The 21,275-nt window shown below is 43.4% G+C and overlaps 1 protein-coding gene across 1 annotated transcript in view; it reads left to right on the plus strand.

The window, feature by feature from the left end:
- LOC132404339 (probable G-protein coupled receptor 149) overlaps positions 1-6,167 on the plus strand; it is a 65,130-nt gene extending 58,963 nt beyond the window's left edge. Inside the window, exon 4 of the mRNA XM_059988491.1 lies at positions 5,595-6,167. Within this exon, the coding sequence (XP_059844474.1) occupies positions 5,595-6,167 (573 nt within the window). The remainder of the gene's footprint in view (positions 1-5,594) is intronic.
- Positions 6,168-21,275: the final 15,108 nt, after the last annotated feature.

Genomic DNA, 21,275 nt, shown 5'->3' on the forward strand with positions numbered 1-21,275 from the left:
GAGCTAAGATTTTATTTAGTAGCTCTCAGTTTTCCTTTCTTCTAAATGTAAAGTTTCACCAAATGAATACAACTTAGGAAAAGTAAGTGTAATTTGATTAAGCACATTGTCTTTTTCTATTTTTACAGGATTATATAAGGCCTTAATGGAATTCCATCCCTGATACATTTTCCACATGCACCTGCCCATTTTTTAACAATTCTGAAAATGTAAATGAATAGCATTAGCTGAAATTAAATTTCCTCTGTCAATGTCATAATGCAATAAAAATCAAATTCTGACAAGATTATTTATATTTTAAGAAATAAGCTTTTAAGATTGGATTTGTATCATGCTTATCACGACCGAGTTCCTCAAAATCCTTCATATGTAAAATAATTACATTTGGAAAAAAGAAATCATTGTTGTAATCCTGAATGTTGAGAGATTTGATAGAGGTGTACAAGATGTCTAGTTGACTGTCAGTTGAGAGGATGTGTTTCCATCAACGAACCACGGGGAATGTCAGCAATTTATTCTTCACATGGAGAGGAGCTTAGATCTGGAATTTATTGCTTGGAAGAGTGTCTTCAAAAAGGATTTGATAGGCATTTGCAATGGAGAAGGAGGAAGTTCGGTCTGATTATCATTATCTTCGTCATTATGTATCGTGTCGTATGACTTGGGCAGTCATAGTCTTCCACATGTCTTTAATCTGTTACCAGTGAGAAAGAACCCCTTAACACCATTTTTATTCTTTTCTCTGTCCATGACCATGATTGTTCTTGCCAACTTTTCTACAGAAGTGGTTTCTCATTCCCGCCTTCTGGGCAATGTCTTTACAAGATGGGTGACTCCAGCCATAATCAATACTCTTCAGAGATTGTCTGCCTGGTGTCAATTGTTGCACAACCAGGACTTGTGATATGCTCCAGCTGCTCATACACCATCCACCACCTGCTCCCATGGCTTCACGGGACCCCGATCAGGGGGCTAAGCAGGTGCTACACCTTACCCAAGGGTGACCTGGAGGCTAACGGAAGGAAGGAGCATTTTACTACTCCTTAGGCAGAGACACGTTTTCACCTCGCCACCCTAACAACATGATTAATTAGTAAACTGGTTCATTATTTTGACAGTAAAATTTTTATTCTGCATTCCATCCATACAGATGGAGATCATTTCATCACACCAGTACAAAGAAAAGCAATAATAGAAAGCAGTTAGAGAAAGTGCACAACAGGCAGACAGTAACGTACAAGTCCAGGACATGTAGATTATGTGGCCAAGCAGACGGGTGGCATGTTTGTGTAAAGCTATTACAGAGCCAACAACCCGGATTCAGTTCTGCCGCCGTCTGCAAGGAGTCTGTACGTTCTTTCTATGACCAGGAGGGTTTCCTCCCACACTCCCAAGATTTGTGGGTTAGTTGGTCAAGTATGGGTATACTTGGGCAGTGCAGGCCCGTTGGACCAGAAGTGCCTCTTACCATGCTGTATCTCTAAGTAGCGGTCCATTCAGTCATCTTACAATAGGGCAATAAAAGTTGTCCTCAAGCCTGGTGGAACATGCTTGTATCTCTACCTGATGGGAGAGTCCATGGTCGATGGGATCCTTGATTTTGTTGTCTGTTTTACTGATTGGTGAGACGTGTAGACGGAGTCCATGGAGGGGTGGTTGGTTCCTGTGATGTGTTGATACTTGTGTGATTTAATAGCAACAAAGCACTGCTCTATCAATGGGGTGAGTGGCTATTTCTGTGCGGGAAGTGAAGGAATGCAGCAGGAGCGATAACTAGTTATTCAAATACCAGACCCAATAGTCTCCTAAAGTTAGCAGAACAATGGAGAAATCAGGCAAAAGTTAGAGAGGGAAACCGTATCCTGACTGGTTCCTTTGCAGCTGGTGTGGAAACACCAAAGCCCAGAATGGAAAACCCAACAGAAAGAGGTGGATACAGGCCTGACTATCATGGGCAAAGCCATCTCCACCACTGAGCACACCTGCAAGGAGAGCTGCCACAAGAAAGCAGCATCTATTATCAATGACCCCCACCAACCAGACCATGCTGCCCTCTCACTACTACCGTCGGGTAGGAGGTACAAGAGCCTTAGGTCCCCCACCACTAGGTCAGGAACAGTTATTACTCCTCAATCATCTGACTCCTGAACCAATGTGGATAACTTCACTCACCTCTACACTGAACTGCTTCCACAACCTACACACTCACTGTCAAGGACTCTACAGCTCACATTCTTGATAAATAATGCATTTTTTTTTATTTGTACAGTTTGTCTTTTGTAGGTTTTCATTGATTTTATTGTATTTCTCTGTTCTAATGTGAATGCCTGAAAGACAATGAATCGCAGGTTGTACTGTATACGGTGACATATAGGTGCTTTAATAAATTCACTTCAAACTTTTGAATTTTGGCTCCCAATCCAACCCAGGAAAAGAAATAAAGAAAGGGAAAGGGCAGTTGGACCAAAAGAATGAGGCAAGGTAAAAGGAGGAGACGGAAAGGGAAAAGAAACCTCAATGATAAACACAAAAGATTCTGCAAATGCTGGAAATTTTGAGCAAGACACTCAAAATGCCAGAAAAACTCGACAGATCAGGCAGCATCTATGGAAGGGACCAAGCAGCTGACATTTGGGCTGAGTCTCTCCCCAAAATGTCGACTGCATATTTCCTTCCATAGATGCTGCCCGACCTGCTGAGCTGCTCCGGCATTTTATGTGTGAACCTCAATGATAAAAGGATGAAAGGTCTTGAGGAAGAATTCACAACCTTCAGGAGTCAGATTCAACAGCTTCTGTTAATCTGTTTCTGTCAATTGAGGATTGAGTTGCATTTCACAACCAGAAATTACACCATTAATGGGATTGAAAAAATGCAAAATGTCGGGCTGCCAGTCTCCATAGTCCAAAGGCAGCTCACCTTTGACACCAGTGGACGGGATAGGGTTGGAGAGCTTGCTTCGATTTTATTTGGTGGGGGGGGAGCAACAGCCGAGTGGGATAACCCTTACTGAATCCTGTAACTCAACTCTGCGCTACTTGCAGCCATGGAAGACTGGAAAGTTTACCCATGGTGATCCAGGACTCTGAGTTTTCCTGGTCTGTGATGCCTGGAAAAACAGTTGGGAAATCCGGACAATCTTTGTAAAATCCCACCTATTTCAAGCCACAAATGAAATATCCCCTCATTGTGATATTGTGGGTGAAATTGTGAAAAGTCTGCAAGGAAACTTGTCTACCCTTCCACCCACTCACATGTGCCACTGTATTTTAAAAAGTTGTTGGAAATCAGAAATTAAATCAGAAATGCTGGAAACACTCAGAGGGTCAAGCAACGACTATGGAGAAAGACAGTCAATTCACCCCCCTGTGTTCTTTTCCCATTTCCACCCAAGTCTCTACCCCTTTGTTGAACTTTTCCATCCTTACTTCCCCACTGCCCACCCATGACCAGGACATCACCCCTCTCACACCTGGCTCATCTCCCCATCACCAACATACCTCTCTACCTGGGCTCTTCTCACTTCGTTCACCTTTCCTGTCCCCTCTCTCAACTTGTTCCATTGACTCATCACTCCTCCTTTATCAGGTTCCACCTATCACCTCCCAGTCCCTGTCTCACTCCTGCCCCCCACTTCTCTGTACTGGCTGTCTCTCCTCTGCACTCTCAGTCCTGACGCAGGGGCCTAACCCAAAAAATCGACTATCTCTTTGTCTCTGCAGGTGCTGCCTGAGCTGCTTTCTTCCAGCACTTTGGGATTTTGCTCCAGATGCCAACATCTGCAGAGATGTTCAAGATGTTCCATCTTTCCACTTCTAATCCCTCAATGAGGACTGGTGTGTGCTCCCTTGTCCTACCCTTACTGAAGTCCACAATCTACTCCTTGGTCTTACTGATGTTGAGTGCCAGGTTGTTGCTGCAGCACCACTCAACTAGCTGGTACATGTCACTCCTCTACACCCTCTTGTAACCATCTGAAATTCAGCAACAATAGTTATATCATTAACAAATTTAGAGGCAGCATTCGAGCTATGCCTAGCCACGCTTTCAAGGGTGTAGAGAGATTAGAGCAGTTGACTAAGTACCCATGCTAACACACACCAGTATTGTCAGTGACATGGAGATCCATAAATGTTGCCTGTTTCTCGAAGTATTTTTTGCTTTTGAAATGGCCATGTTTTTGTGCAGGGGAGAATAAAGTTAATCAAAGTCAAAATCAAAGTAAAACTTATTATTAAGGTACATACTGTATACTGTATGTCACTCTATACCACAATGTAACTCATTATCTCGTACAGGAAAGTTTTAAAAATGCAATAGAATTTAAACTGTACATAAACAAAAACTAACAATGTGCAAATGGAGACAAATCAAATCTCAAAGTAAAATTTATTTTCAAAGTACATACATGTCACCACATACAACTCTGGGATTTTTTTCCTGTGGACATACTTAACAAATCTATAGAACAGTAACTGTAAAGAGGGTCAATGGACAACAAACTATGCAATGCAGATACAAATAATTAGTAATAAATAACGAGCATGAAATAAAAAGATATGAGTCCTTAAATGAGTGTAATTAGCCCCTTTTGTTCAAGAGACTGATAGTTGAGGGGTAGTAACTATTCTTGAACCTGGTGGTGCGAGTCCTAAGGCACTTGTACTTTCTACCTGATGATGCTTTTCTACAGCAATGTTTCCCAAGGATGCACTCAATGGTTGGGAGGCTTTTACCATGATGTACTGGGCCAAATCCACTACCCTCTACAATTTTCCACTCAAAGGCATTGGTGTTCTCATAGCAGGCCAGAATGCAGCCAGTCTGCACACCGTCCACCACACATCTATAGAAGTTTGCAAAGGTTTTTGACGAGATACTGATTCTGCACAGACTCCTGAGGAAGTAGAGGTGCTGTGGTGCTTTCTTCACAATTATATTTATATGGTGGGTCCAGGACAGATGCTCTGAGATAGTGACATGCAGGAATTTAAAGTTAAATCACACAAATAAGCAGAAAAAGAAAATAGATACGAGTTTTAAATTCCTTGCGAGTCCATAGGTTGTGGAATCAGTTCAGTGCAGAGGTGAGTGAAGTTAACCTCACTGGTTCAGGAGCCTGATGGCTGAAGGGTAATAACTGTTCCTGAAGCTGGTGGTGTGGGATCTATTGGCAGCAGTGAGGAGAGAGTATGGTCTGGATGATGGGGTCCTTGATGATAGATGCTGCTTTCTTGTGGCAGCACTGTGCTCGGTGGTGGGGAGAGTATTGCCTCTGAATTAAATTGAATTGATTTCATTATTTACATACTTCATATACATGAGGAGTGAAAATCTTTACGTTATGTCTCCGTCTAAATGTGCTATTTATAGTCATTGATAATAAATATTATGTACAACAGGATAGTCAATGTTACATAGAAATAGAATTGCATCGGTATGTATTAGTGATGGATTGGACAGTGGCTTTTCCATACCATACCATACCATAATGGTACCAGTTTGGAGACTGTTCACTGTACATTTATAGAAGTTTGTCAAAATTTTGTGGTGACATCTGTTTTAGGTGATTCTGTTTTTGTTCTTGCCTCCAGCGGCCTGGTGCTCTGTCGATCCCAGTGTGCGCCTTCCAAGGAATGGTGTCGCTGCACGCCCCATCCACCGGCAAGACCCTCTCGCTGTCCACGTACGAAATCAGCGGTGATGGCCAGAAGATCACGCCGGTGGCCAAGAAGGTGGAGGTGTACCGCTCAAAGAGTGTGGGCCATGAGCCCAGCAGTGAGGACTCGCCAGGGAACCTCGCTGACACCAATGTCAAGATCCACCTGGAAGTCCTGGAGATCTGTGAGAACGAGGAAGCACTGGATACCGTCTCCATCATCAGCAACATCAGCCAATCCTCTGCCCACGTCCGCTCGCCCTCCCTGCGCTACTCTCGCCGGGAGAACCGCTTCATCTCCGTTGACCTGGCTGAGTCGGCCTCGTACTCGTTGCTCATCCCCACCAACCGCTCCGGCAGTGACATCAGCATCTCCATCCCAGACACCGTGGAGGCCCACCGACAGAACAGCCACAAGCAGCACCAGGATCCATCTGGCTACCGGGAAGAGATACAGCTCCTGAATGAGGCTTACAGAAAGAGGGAGGAATGCTCAAAGAACTGCTGATTGTTGCAGGGCCAGTACTGCTTGGACACCAGGATGTGGGCACGTGTTCACCTCCCTACCTTGAGAACGTTCAGCAGCTGACGACAGTCTGGGTTGACCTTGCTCCATCAACGTGCCCGTTCCCATGAATAAGTCAAAAGTCGAATTTATTGTCATGTGCACAAACATATCTGAGCAGAAGTACTCTGATCACAGCAGTTTAGCAACACTATGTATTATTCATTCAGAGATACAGCACTGTAACGGGCATTTCCAGCCCAACTAGCCCATGCTGCCCGATTACACCCATGTGACTAATTAGCTGTTTGTCTTTGAGGTGTGGGAGGAAACCAGAGCACCCAGAGGAAACCCATGGAGAGAACGCGCAAGCTCCTTACAGGCAACTTGCAGGAATTGAACCTCGACCATTGGCTCTGTAAAGTGAGGAGCTAACCGATACACTACCATGCTGCCCACCAAAATAGACTTTTTTTTTGTTCTAATTGTGTTCTTTCTTGTAAAAACTGTGCTGAATTTAAGTCGTTTTTTTTCTAGTAGATGCCGCTTATCTGATGTGTGTCTGTAATTTTGCTGCAAGATTTTCATTGCACCCATGACTTTGATAACATACATGCAACTTAATTGCAACAGCATCATAGGCATATCTCTTCTTTCTCTTAAACCCATCACCTCTACAAGGGCAGAGCTCACCAACAGAGGCTCCCCGGAGTTCTCTGTCCTGGGCCAGTCTTTCAAAGATCCTTTCTCTCCCAGGGATGAGCTCTTTGGAGCTTCTGTTGTTGTTTCTGTAGCACTAGGTTTTTATGGGATGGGGTTGCTAGCCTCATGCCTAATCCTCCTGCTTTTGCAGCTGGGTTTGGGACCATCCATGCCATAATTATTACTTCCATATAGCGTCAGAAAAAGAACATTCACAAGAAATTTATAAATTAACATACATTATATACAATTACAAGAAAGAGCAAAATCGGAACAAGATAAAACAAAGCTCATTGTAGTGCAATGTGTCATAATGGTGCTGCAGCAAGGTAGTGATTAGTGTTGTGCAGGTTGGTTCAAGAATATTTCTGACAGCAAAATTTTCTATCAACCTCAGATTCAAAACTAATAATTAACCCAGTGCTGTTGCACCTTCTGATATCCTCTGCACAGAGAAGCATTTCCCAGACTCACTCCTGAAACCACGATCCTGTTAAGTTTGGCTCGTTTGTCTGCTCTTGCCTAACAATGGAAAACTTTCTCTCTAAATGCTCTTAACTATTCTCCTAAGCACATTGAAGGATTTGTTCATGTCACCATTTAATTCTCCAAATTCTGGGAATTGTAACATTGGTTGTGTAACTGTCCTGCGTGAATTAACTCACAAAGACCTGGTGTCTGCTAAATCATCGTTACACCACCCTCCTAGACCAACATATCCTTTGTAAGGTGGGGTTCCCAGAGCTTCTCCTGGAGTTCCAGCTGTAGTGAGGGCTTCACTCTGCTCATTGCAATTTCCGGCCCTTGAAATCCATTTTTTAAGATCTAAAGTAGATCTTTGTGTTACAGACTTCTGGTTACAGACCACAGAACTTAGGATAGTACTGCACTGGACAAGCCACTCTGCACATGGTGTTGTAATCATAGTCATAGAACACTACAGCACAGAATCAGGCCCTTTGGTCCATCTAGTCCATGCTAAACAATTAATCTGCGTAGTCACACCAACCTGAACCTGGATCATAGCCCTTCATACCCCTCCCATCAGTATATGTACCTATTCAAATTTCTCTTCAATGCTGAAAATGAACCTGCATTCGGGACTTCCACTAACAGCTTGCATCACACTCACAACACCCTTGGAGTGAAGAAAATCCCCCTCGTGTTTCCCTTAAGCATTTGACATTTCACCCTTTAACCTGGGACCTCTAGTTCTAGTCTCGCCAAACTTCAATGGAAAAAAGCCTGCTTGCATTTACCCTATCTACACCCCTCATTATTTTGTACACTTCTATCGAATCTCCCATTTTCTCCTACCCTCCAGGGAATAAAGTCTTAACCTATTCACCCTTTCCCTACAACTCAGTTCCTAGGAACATGATTTGCTACTCTTGATGCCAATGAACACAATATGTCTTCTTCCTGTGCTACATCCATATCCCTCCATTCCCTTCTTATTCATGTAACAAAAAGACTCTTTAACTCCAAACTGGTGGCTTCCAGAAGTACCCGAAGTAACCTACACTAAGAACCTGCCATCCTCTGAGCTTGTAAATGAAACCCCCTGGTTTCCTGGGCTGCGTAAGTCTAGGGAAGACAACCTCCGGCCCTGCCAAACTCGAGAGGTTGAGGCACTCTCCCACCCCAAACCCGTTTGAGTGGATGCTGTGTAATTTGCTACCCTATTGCAAATTAGTGCCACAAAATAACAGACAGTACACCGCATACAATTAGAAGTTTATATTTATGAATCTTAATTTGACTAAAGGGTTAGTAAAGAAAAGAACAAAAAAAGGGGGCCCATTTTAATAAAACAATCAAATGCGCACAAGTTGGAGCTCAGTTTCCCCAAGTCACCGATCCCCAATCAAACTTGCCACTGGCTTCATCAAATCACTGTCCTGCTCCAGGTCGAATTCTACGACCTCTTCTCTCCTGCTCCTTCCCTCTTCATCTCCTCTTGGAAAAAGCCCCAAGCCTAATCTTAGTGTGCCCCATCAGAGAAACCTGCCCTTAATTTGAGCATCCCAATTGGATGGCACACATTCCTCCTCATCCCCTATCTTCAACAATAACCCAAACAGGCTGAAAGCAGAACAGACTGCTCTTACAGAACTGCTAGATGAAATACATACAGTATAACAGTAAAAATATGAACCAGGGCATTACTAATATTAAAAAATCTTGCTCCTCACATTGCCTGAAAACATCCCCCTCCAGTGTTTGAATTTTCCTACCATGGGGATATGATTCTGACTGCCCACGCTATATTTACTTCTCATAATTTTAAAGGCCTCAGTCATGTGCCACTCAGCCACCAGCAATCTAGGGCAATGGTTCACAACAGTTTTTATGCCATGGACCAATACCATTAAGCAAAGTGTCCATGGACCCCACGTTGGGAACCACTGCTCTTGGGAGAACAATACAAGTTTGTCCAACCTTTCCTTGTATCTTATTCTCTCTGATCCAGGCAGCATTCTGGTAAACCTCTTCTCCCAGTCCCCATATCCTTCCTCTAATGGTGTGACCAGAACTACATGCAATATGCCATGGCATGAAAACAATATGCCACGGTAGTGTAATGGTTAGCGCAATGCTCTTACAACTCAGGGCATTCAGAGTTCAGATTCAACTCTGGTGCCCTCTGTAAGGAGTTTATATGTTCTCTCCATGAACCCCGTGGTTTTCTCCCACTGTACAAAGATGAACTGGTCAATAGGTTAATTGGTCATTGTAAATTGTCTTGTGATTGGTCTAGTGTTAAACAGGTAGGTTGCTGAGTGCTAAGGTTCATTAGGCTGGAAGGGCCAGTTTCATGGTGTATCTCTAAGTTAATAAATTATATAAAATACTCCAAATGTCATATGACTAAAGCTTTATACAGCAGCAGCATGACTTCCTTAATCTTATACTCATCACCCCTACTGTATCCTTCCATACCACCATCTCCTCTGCACTCCATGCCATTTTAATAACCTGTGTACCTCATTTTAAAGATTATTATTTTTTCAGGATTTGGCATTGATGCCAAGCCCAGCATCTATTGTCCATCCTTAACTGAACTTGAGAGGTTGGCATTGAGCCACCTTCTGGAATTATTAATCCTCCTGGTGAAGGTGCTTCCAGATGTTGTTGGGGAGTACTTCTGGTGTTTACAGCCAACAGTGATAAAAGGCAGACAATGGATTTGCAGGTTGGGATGAGAGAGTCTTGGAGGGAACCAGTAGCTGGTAATGCTCCAATGTATCAGCTGCCCATGGTCTGCTTGCTGGAAGATACTTCATTTACTTTCAAGTGTTTACATATACTTTCATCCAATCACCTTCAAATTATGGCCCCTTGTATTACCCATTTCTGCCCTAGGACAAAGTCTCTGGCTCTCCTCTCAACCTGTGCCTCTTAGCACCTTGTACCCCTCTATCGAAATTATCTTTCATCGTCCTTCACTCCAAAGTGAAAAGCCATAGCTCACTTAACCTATCCTCTAGACATGCTCTCTAGTCCAGGCCACATCCTGTTAAATCCCCTCTGCATCCCTTCTCAATCTTACATATCCTTCCTATAAAAAGAAAAATAAAACTGAACACAGTAGTTCACACAGCAAACACGAGTAAATCTGCAGATGCTGGAAATTCAAACACAACACACACAAAACACTGGTGGAACACAGCAGGCCAGGCAGCAGCTCTAGGGAGAAGCACTGTCAAAGTTTCGGGCCGAGACCCTTCATCAGGACTAACTGAATGGAAAGATAGTAAGAGATTTGAAAGAAGTGGGGGGAGGGGGAAATGCGAAATGATAGGAGAAGACCTGAGGGGGTGGGATGAAGCTAAGAGCTGGAAAGGTGATTGACAAAAGTGATAGAGCTGGAGAAGGGACAGGATCATGGGACGGGAGGCCTCGGGAGAAAGAAGGGTGGGGGGAAGCACCAGAGGGAGATGGAGAACAGGCAAACAACTAAATATGTCAGGGATAGGGTAAGAAGGGGGGGGAGGGGCATTAACGGAAGTTAGAGAAGTCAATGTTCATGCCATCAGGTTGGAGGCTACCCAGCCGGTATATAAGGTGTTGTTCCTCCAACCTGAGTTTGGATACATTTTGACAGTAGAGGAGGCCATGGACAGACATATCAGAATGGGAATGGGATGTGGAATTAAAATGTGTGGCCATTGGGAGATCCTGCTTTTTCTGGCGGACCAAGCGTAGGTGTTCAGCGAAATGGTCTCCCAGTCTGCGTCGGGTCTCACCAATATATAAAAGGTCACACCAGGAGCACCGGACACAGTATACCACACCAGCCAACTCACAGGTGAGTGTCGCCTCACCTGGAAGGACTGTCTGGGGCCCTGAATGGTGGTGAGGGAGGAAGTGTAAGGGCAGGTGTAGCACTTTGTTCTGCATACAAGGATAAATGCCAGGAGGGAGATCGGTGGGAAGGGATGGGGGGGGGGGGGGGGAACGAGTGGACAAGGGAGTTGCATAGGGAGCGATCCCTGCGAAAAGCAGAAAGGGGGGGGGGAAGGGAAAGATGTGCTTAGTAGTGGGATCCCGTTGGAGGTGGCGGAAGTTATGGAGAATTATACGTTGGACCTGGAGGCTGGTGGGGTGGTAGGTAAGGACAAGGAGAACCCTATCCCAAGTGGGGTGGCGGGTGGATGGGGTGAGGGCAGATGTGTGGGAAATGGGAGAGATGCATTTGAGAGCAGAGTTGATGGTGGACGAAGGGAAGCCCCTTTGTTTAAAAAAGGAAGACATCTCCTTCGTCCTGGAATGAAAAGCCTCATCCTGAGAGCAGATATGGCAGAGACGGAGGAATTGTGGGAAGAGGATAGCATTTTTGCAAGAGACAGGGTGGGAAGAGGAATAGTCCGGGTAGCTGTGAGAGTCATCCACCCGCCACCCCACTCAGGATAAAGTTCCCCTTGTCCTCACCTACCACCCCACCAGCCTCCAGGCCCAACGTATAATTCTCCGTAACTTCCACCACCTCCAACAGGATCCCACTACCAAGCACATCTTTCCCTGCCCCCCCCTTCTGCTTTTCACAGGGATCGCTCCCTACGCAACTCCCTTGTCCACTCGTCCCCCCCCCCCCATCCCTTCCCACCAATCTCCCTGCTGGCACTTATCCTTGTAAACGGAACAAGTGCTACACCTGCCCTTACACTTCCTTCCTCACCACCATTCAGGACCCCAGACAGTCCTTCCAGGTGAGGCGACACTTCACCTGTGAGTCAGCTGGTGTGGTGTACTGCGTCCGGTGCTCCCGGTGTGGCCTTTTATATATTGGTGAGACCCGACGCAGACTGTGAGACCGTTTTGCTGAACACCTACGCTCGGTCCCCCAGAAAAAGCAGGATCTCCCAGTGGCCACACATTTTAATTCCACATCCAATTCCCATTCTGATATGTCTATCCATGGCCTCCTCTACTGCCAAAATGAATCCAAACTCAGGTTGGAGGAATAACATCTTATGTACCGGCTGGGTAGCCTCCAACCTGATGGCATGAACATTAACTTCTTTAACTTCCGTTAATGCCCCTCCTCCCCTTCTTACCCCATCCCTGACATATTTAGTTGTTTGCTTGTTCTCCATCTTCCTCTGGTGCTATTCCCCCCCCCCCACCGCCTTTCTTTCTTCCGCAGCCTCCCATCCCATGATCCTTTCTCTTCTCCAGCTCTGGATCATTTTCACCAATCATCTTTCCAGCTCTTAGCTTCATCACACCCCTTCCAGTCTTCTCCTATCATTTTGCATTTCCCCCTCCCCCACTACTTTCAAATCTCTTACTATCTTTCCTTTCAGTTAGTCCTGACGAAGGGTCTCGGCCCGAAACGTCGACAGTGCTTCTCCCTATAGATGCTGCCTGGCCTGCTGTGTTCCACCAGCATTTTGTGACAGTAGTTCACATGAGGTCTAACGAGGGCTTTATGGAACAGCAGCATTACCTCATGGTTTTTGAACTCAACATTCCAAATAATGAAGGTCAACACACCAATCACCTTCTAAACAACCCTTTCAACTTCTGTGGCAGCACTGATGGATCAATGAACATGCATCCCAAGAGCCCTCTGTTTCTACACATGGACAATAATCCTGCCCTTCACCCTGTATTTTACCTTTCAAACTCGACCTTCTAAATAATATCACTTCACACTTTTCTGGGTTGTGAAGGTCTGTTTCTGGTTGATTTCATTGTAGCAATCTAGGTCCAATGAGGTTGCTTCTTTCTTAAATTGAAAGATAGAATGAGCACATGGTTACAGTTCTTGCAACCTGCTACTTCCACGCATGCTCTTCGATATTTTATGGTTATGAGTTTCTTGTGCTGTGACACCCAACCAAACCTGGAACACATACTAGTTGAGTGGCTTGAAACATCAGTGCAATGTTGGACTTAAGAAGGCCAGGTCTCCCTGACTGCTGACAACTGACTGTCAAGTCTTTCATCCATCTGAATCTTTACCTGTAAAACTTGGCACAGCCCACATCCAAAGGCAGTTTCTTGGGGTGAGGAGGAAGAAGACCTCAACATTGTAGCCAGAACAAGCGTGCCAATTTATTTCCTGTTCCACATGGTGAATTCATGACCTGTGTGATATGGGAAGCATCTCGTGTCCATTGGCTTCTCGTAAGGTTGCAAGGAAAAGACCGGACCCATTAGTGAAAGTAGGTTGGATTTATGAAGAGAAGAAGGCATTTTGTATCAGAGCTGTATTGAAGGGACTTCAACTGGAAACATTAGCTGTGCTTCTCTCTCCATGGAGGCTGCCTGAGCTGCTGAGTATTTCTGATATTTGTCTATTCTATGATACTTTGCTTTACGGCCAGTACAAAGGGTTGATAGAGCATGGGTGAAAATAAGGTCAATCACAAAGCAATAGACTGTTTTGTGTAAAAACAGTTGATTGTTTTTTAAAAAATTGTCATAACTGCGGAAAGGACAAAAAGGAGTTGTACCACAGCGCACTACGGCATGAAGAGGTGGGATTTAAGTTTTTGCTGGGTATTTGAGTAGCTAATGTTAATTGTTAATGTGAATCTGAATGTTTTGTGCTGAATTGAGCTGTGCCTGAATCAAGCATACTAGATTAAAGATGTCAGTGGTGCCATGGATGCCATTGCATGGGTTCGAGGTGGATGTTTACTTAATGGAAATGTAAGGATGTCTCATCTTGGACTGGCAAAAATAAAGTGTTTTTGTTAAAAAAAATCTATTCATGTTTGCCATCAATAAATAAGTTTTAAGAGCCATTTAGTCAGACACCTGATCAAAGGTTCAAAATAAATTTGGGGGAAGAACCTGTACTGGTCTGCACTGTACTGTTCTACGTTCTGTTTGAAGCAAAATGCCTGTGATGTTGCTGCAATAAGTTTTTCATTGCACCTGTGCATACATGTGCTTGTGCAGATGACAATAAACTCTATGACATTTAACTAATACCAATCTGCAGAGACTAATATTGTGCACCTTTTTTCAGGATTCAAAGTTCAAAGTACTAAGTAAATTACCAAAGTACATATGTACATATTAGCACATTAATCAACCTGATATTAATTTTTGTAGGTATTCACAGTAGAATAAAGAAATACAATGGAATAAATGAAGAACTACACACAAAGACAGACAAGCTAACAATGTGCAAAAGAAGACAAACAGTGCAAATAGAAAAAAATAATAATAATAATAATAATAATGGCTAAGTAAATGAATAATCCTGAGTATGTGAGTTGGAGTGTCCTTGTAGTTGTGGAATCAGTACAGTGTTGAGGTGAGTGAAGTTATCCAAGTTCCCTAGCTCTCGTAACTCAAGTCCCCCTCAGTTCTTATAAATCTTTTCTGCACCACTTCCAGTTTACTGATACACTTCCTGTAGCAAGGTGACAAGAACTGTATACAACATTTTGACTGAGACCTTAACAACTTTTTGTACAGCTGTAACATGATGTTCTAACTTCTGTACTCAGTGACCTTATTGATGGAAGAAAGTAATGGATCATGTTATTGTGTTTTTGTCCACATCCTTAATTCATTTATCCTTACAAAATTCATTAATATATGTATTTCATATACACTCAGTGGCCTTTTTATTAGATACATGTGTACACCTGCTTGTTAATACAAATATCTAACCAGCCAATTAGGTAGTAGCAACTCAGTGCATAAAAGCATGCAGACGTGATCAAGAGTTTCTGTTGTTGTTCAGACCGAACATCAGATTGGGGAAGTAATGTGATCTAAGTGACCTTGATTATGGGATGATTGTTGGTCACGAACGGGTTGTTTGAGTTTGTCAGAAACTGCTGATCCCCTGGGATTTTCATGCACAACAATCTCTCGGGAAATGGTGGAAAAATACATTTAGTCATGTGGGTGAAAAGCTTTGTGTGGGAGAGATAGCAGGAGAATGGCCAGACTGGTTCAATGTGAGAGTAACTCAAAAAACCACGTTACAACAGAGGAGGGCAAAAGAGCATCTCTGAATGCACCAACGCCAAATCTTGAAGGGATTGGCTTCAGAAGCAGAAGACCAAGAACATATACCCAGTGGGCAATTTATAAGTCCAGCAGGTACCTAATAAAGTGGCTCCTGAGTATATGTTACCGCATTCTACTCTGAGGTTTATTTCCTTGTGGACATTTACAGGTAAATAAAGAAATACAGTAGAACTTATAGACTATCCTACTAACCTGTATGTCTTTGGAATGTGGGAGGATTCTGAACCCTGTGCAGTTATGGAGAGAACGTAAAAAGACCATAAAGCAAAGACTGTCAGACAACCAAAGTTGAAAAGACAAATTGTGCAAATATATAAATTAATATATATTCTTTAATGTTTCCTTCATGGAAGAAGCTAGAGAGTTATTGTAGATGATTGCCCCTTTGACTGGAGGCCTGAGACTAGCAGTATGCCACAAGGGATGGCGCTGGGTCCATTGTTGTTTGTCATCTATATTCAGATTCAGATTCGGTTCATTGTCATTTAGAAACCACAAATGCAATGCAGTTAAAAAATAAGACAACGTTCTCCAGAATGATATCACAAAAGCATATGACAAAATAGACTACACCAGAAAATCCACATAACGTTTGGCAATCCCCAATCCAGAGTCTGGAGAGGCTGCTGCATATTAATATCGCACTGCCATCTTAGCGCGTTCCCCGGAAAGGAGCTCCAAATCCACCAGACAAACAAGACCAAAAACTAAAGCTACAAGACCTGCACAAAACCACATAGTTACAACATATAGTTACAACAGCGCAAACAATAGTATAATTGATAAAAAAAAACAGACCATGGGCACAGTAAAAATAGTCCAAAGACATTAAAGGACTGTAAGTGCAAAAGAAATCACCACACAGTTTCCACAAGTCCTCACGGTCCCGACAGACTCGCCATCCCACGCCGGCAGAAGGGAATAACCCCGCTGTGGACTTCCGTGGTGCCGCCCAACTCAGCCTCGCAGATGCAGCACAGACCGAAAGCGACCTGACCGCAGCGGACTCCAAGTCCGTCGAACCTCTGAGTCGACAACCATCCCCTCCGGCACAGCTTCTCCGAGCACCATCCTCTGCCGAGCATATTAAGACGGCCCCGCCAACACGACCCCGAGGACTGGGGGCCTGTTCTTCCCAGCAGAGTCCCGGACCTCACAGCAGCAGCAGCAACGAAGAAGGTCTTCATGGAGATTTCCCGATGTTCCTCCATGCTCCCACGTCCATTTTCAATTGATTATGGTTGCGCACGGCACCCCACTTCACAAATAACAGATAATCAGCTCCGGAGTGGCCGCTGCAAGCTGCGTCATGCCACCATCTTGATCAATGATTTTTGTGATACTGTGGAAAACTGAATCAGCAGATTTGTGGATGACATCAATACTCGGCGTGTAGTGGATGGTGAGAATGACTATCATGGCTTCCAGAGGGATCTGGACCAGTTGGAAAAATGGGCTGAAAAATAGCAGATGGAATTTAATACAGACAAGTGTGAGGTGTTGCACTTTGGTAGGACCAACCAGGGTAGGTGTGGTAGGACAAAGGGATCTGGAAATATAGGTCCATAATTCACTGAAAGTGGTGTCACAGGTAGATAGGTTCATAAAGAAAGCTTTTAGCAAATCGGCCTTCATAAATCGATGTATTGAGTACAGGAGTTGGGTGGTTATGTTGAAGTTGAAGATGTTGTGAGGCCTAATTTGGAGTATTGTGTGCGGCCTTGGTTACCTACCTACAGGAAAGAGTAAATAAGATTGAAAGACTACAGGGAAAACTTACAAGGATGTTTCCGGGTCTGGAGGACCTGAGTTATATGGAAAGATTGATTCATTACCTGGATTGTAGAGATTTGATTGAGGTATACAAAATTATGATTGGTATAGATAGGGTAAACGTAGGCTTTTTCCACTGAGATTGGGTGGGACTACAACTAGAGGCCATCAGTTAAAGGCGAAAAGTGAAAAGTTTAAGGGGAACATGAGGGGAATCTTCACTCAGAAGTCATGACTGTGGAATGAGCTGCCAGTGCAAGTGGTGCATAGAAACTCAATCTCAATGTTTAAGAGAAGTTTGGATAGGTACATGGATGGTTGGGAATGGAGGGCTATGGTCCTGGTGCAGGTTGATGGGAATAGGCAGTTTAAATGGTTCAGCACAGACTATATAGGCCAAAGGGCCTGTTTCTGTGTTGTACATTTCAATGACTCTATGACACTATTGATGATACATACTCTACAGGCTTGATCTCAAACCTTTGTTTCCTTCTCCACAGATGCTGTCTCAGCTGCTGAATATTTCTAACGTTCGATGATCTTACAAGCTGTGAGTAATATTCACTACAGCATCCTCAGTGTTGTTCTCAATTCCTGCTGCAAAAACAATATAAAGATTAGATAAAGATAAAAATTAAAGATTAGATTTATTTGTCACATGTACATTGAAGCTAATGGTGAAATGAACTGCTTGTGTTAAAGACCAGCACAGTCTGAAATGTGCAAGTAACAGCACATTCCACAGATTTACTACCCTCTGGCTAAAAAAAAAAATTCCTCCTTATCTCTGTCCTAAAGGGTCGCCCCTCAATTTTGAGGCTGTGCCTTCAAGTTCTATATAGCCCCACCACATGAAATATCCTCTCCACACCCACCCTATCTGACCCTTTCAATATTCAGTAGGTTTCAATGAGATCCCTATGCATTCTTCTAAATTCCAGTGAGTACAGACCCAAAGCTGCCAACGCTCCTCATATTGACAACCTATTAGTTGTCTTCCATTGGATATATAACATCAAAAGAGATTAAGTTGCTGTGTTAGATACACAGTATTGATCTCAAGATTTGTTTGAATCTTTGCGTGGTTCCTGGTGAATATAAATTCAAGTAATTAAATAAAATCTGAATTCTCTAAGGATGCCGGGGAACTGTCATGCTGTGGTAAAATCCCTGTCATCAGCAAGTAAGTCCGTCAACCTTAATCAGTCAGGCTTTAATGTGACTCCGAAATACCTGCTGAAATGTTCCTGAAGTGTCTCCATTTAGGAGCAAGTTGAGACAAGTAATAAATGTGAACAGGTGAAGAGCAAGACAAGTCTGCAGTCAGTGAGATACAGGCACAATGAAATACTTGCTGCATCATCACAGGCACGTGGACACAAACAGCACACATGAATTTTCCCTGGGTGGAGATGGTTGATACAAGGGGGCATAACTTTACAGTGATTGGAAGAAAATATGGGGTTTTTTACACAGAGAGTAGTAGAGATGTGGAACACACTGATGGGGTGGTGGTAGAGATAGTTGGATTAAGGACACTTAGGAGACTCTTAGATAACACATGGATGATAGAAAAATAGAGGGCAATGAAAGTGGGAAAGTTTGATTGAAATTGGACTAGTTAAATGTCAGCACAATACTGTGGGCCAAAGGTCCTATGTTGTATGTTCTATATGTTGAAGTTCAATTTTATTGTCATTCAATATTGTACATATATATGGCCAAACGAGACAATGTTCCTCCAGATCAAGGTGCACAACAGAGTACATGTAACTCACACATAGCAGATAAAGTACTTTTCCACAAGTATATTAACAAATAATAAGGTGTATTTATGGCACCAGTTAAAAAGCAAATGCTATACCTAACACATAATGCTGGGGGAGATTTTAAATGGATATTTTGCATCAGTATTTACTCAGGAGGTGGACACAGAATCTGTAGAAGTGAGGCAAAACAATAGATATGTCGTAGACCATACACAGATTACAGAGGAGGAACTGCTTGCTGTCTTGAGGCAAATTAGCATGGAGAAATCCTCTTGACCTAACAAGTTGATCTCTCAGACCCTGTGGGAGACAAGTGCAGAAAGTGCATGGGCCCTAGCAAAGGTAATTAGTCATGGGTGGGGTGCTGTAGGATTGGAGGATAGCTAATGTTATTCCATTGTTTAAGAAATGCTCCAAGAACAAATGTGGAGATTATAGATCAGTGAGCCTGACATCAGAAATGCGTAAGTTATTGAAAGGTGATCTAAAGGACTGGATATTTAAGTATTTGGATAGACAGAGACTGATTTTGAACAGTTGGCATGGCTTTGTGCATGGTAGGTCATGTCTAACCAATCTTGTAGAGTTTTCTAAGGAAGTTACCAGGAAAGTTGATGAAGGTAAGGTAGAGGATGTTATCTAGATGGACTTTAACAAGGCTTTTGACAAGATGAGGTAGTAAAGTGGATTAGACATTGGGTTTGCATGAGAAGCCAGAGAGTGGTAGTAAAGGATTGCCTCTCTCACAGGAGACCTGTGACTTGTGGACAGCCATAGGGAATGATGCTGGTCCATTGTTGTTTGTCATGTATATCACCAATCTGGATGATAATGTGGTAAGCTGGATCAGTAACTTTGTGGATGACACCGAGATTGTGGGCATAATGGATAGCAAGAAAGACAATCAAAGCTTGCATCTGATGGAAAAATAGGATGAAAGATTGCAGATGGAATTCAATGCAGTGAGATATTGCACTTTGGGAGGACAAATCAGGGTAGGACTTGCATGTTGAGGGGTAAGGCACTGAGAAATGTGGTAGAGCAAAGGAATATAGGAATAAAGATCGATAATTCCTTGAAAGTGGTGTCACGGGTAGATAGGGTCATACAGAATGCTTTTGGCACAGTGACGTTCACAATTCAAAGGTTGAAATGGAATAAGATGTTGGTGAGGCCTAATTTGGAGTATTGTGTGCAGATTTGTTCACCTACCTACTGAAAGATGGCAAAAAGATTGAGAGACTGCAGAGAAAATTTACAAGGATGTTGCCAGGACTTGAGGACCTGAGTTATAAGGAAAGATTAAATAGAATAGGATATTATTCCCCAGAGCACAGAAGAATGAGGGGAGATTTGATTGAGGTATACAAAATTATGAGAGGTATAGATAGGTTAAATACAAGCAGGTGTTTTCCAGTGAGGCTGGATGAGACTGGAACCAGAGGTCATAGTTAAAGAGTGAAAGTTGAAACATTTAAGGGGAGCATGAAGGGAAACTACTTCACCCACAGAGTGGTGAGAGTATGGAAAGAGCTGCCAGCAGAAGTGGTGGACGTGGGTCTGATCTCGCCATTTAAGAGAAATTTGGATAGGTACTTGGATGGGAGGGGTATGGAGGCTATGGTCTGGGTGCAGGTCAATGGGACTAGGCAGATTAATAGTTCAGTATAGCCTAGATGGGCCAAAGGACCTGCTTCTGTGCTGTAGTGTTCTGTGACTCTATGATCTTCTGGCGCTTCATACATGATGAAATCCGGGTGGTAGCAGGGATCTCAATAGTCTCACTACCTGGGGAAGAAAGCTGGTTCTCTTCCTAATGGTTCTTGTGCTAATGCTACAGTACCTCCTGCCTGATGATAGGGGATCAAAGAGATTGTTGGATGGATGGGAAGGATCATTGACAATGCTAAGGCATCAATTACACAGAGTAGCAAAGAAAAAAGACTGAGTCAAACTGAACATTAGTTAAAAAAAAATCCTCAATCAGAGACAAGTCAATCGTGCAAGAGATGGTCTGTCATATCCTATTGCTGAGGTAAGTTTAGGTTGTGCAGGTCGGTTCAAGAACGGATGGTTGTAGGACAGTAGTTGTCCCTCGTCCTGGTGCTATAGGAACTTAGACTTCCCTGCGGTCACCTGGATCTTACCTTTTTCTTGGGGGAGCTTACTGTAGGACTTTAGTGTCTAAAAACAAGAAAGGTGGGTGTAAGAGAAAGCTAAGCTGCTCCAAATTAATGGAGGGGGAACAGTGAGCTGATTAGCATAGAGAAGGCCACAAGATTATAGAGCAGAATTAGGCCATTTGTCCCGTTGAGTCTGCTCTGCCATTTCATCATGGCTCATTTTTAATTCTCTCAATGCC

This window comes from Hypanus sabinus, chromosome 2 (genome assembly GCF_030144855.1).
Source record: "Hypanus sabinus isolate sHypSab1 chromosome 2, sHypSab1.hap1, whole genome shotgun sequence".
NCBI classification, from domain to species: Eukaryota; Metazoa; Chordata; class Chondrichthyes; order Myliobatiformes; family Dasyatidae; genus Hypanus; species Hypanus sabinus.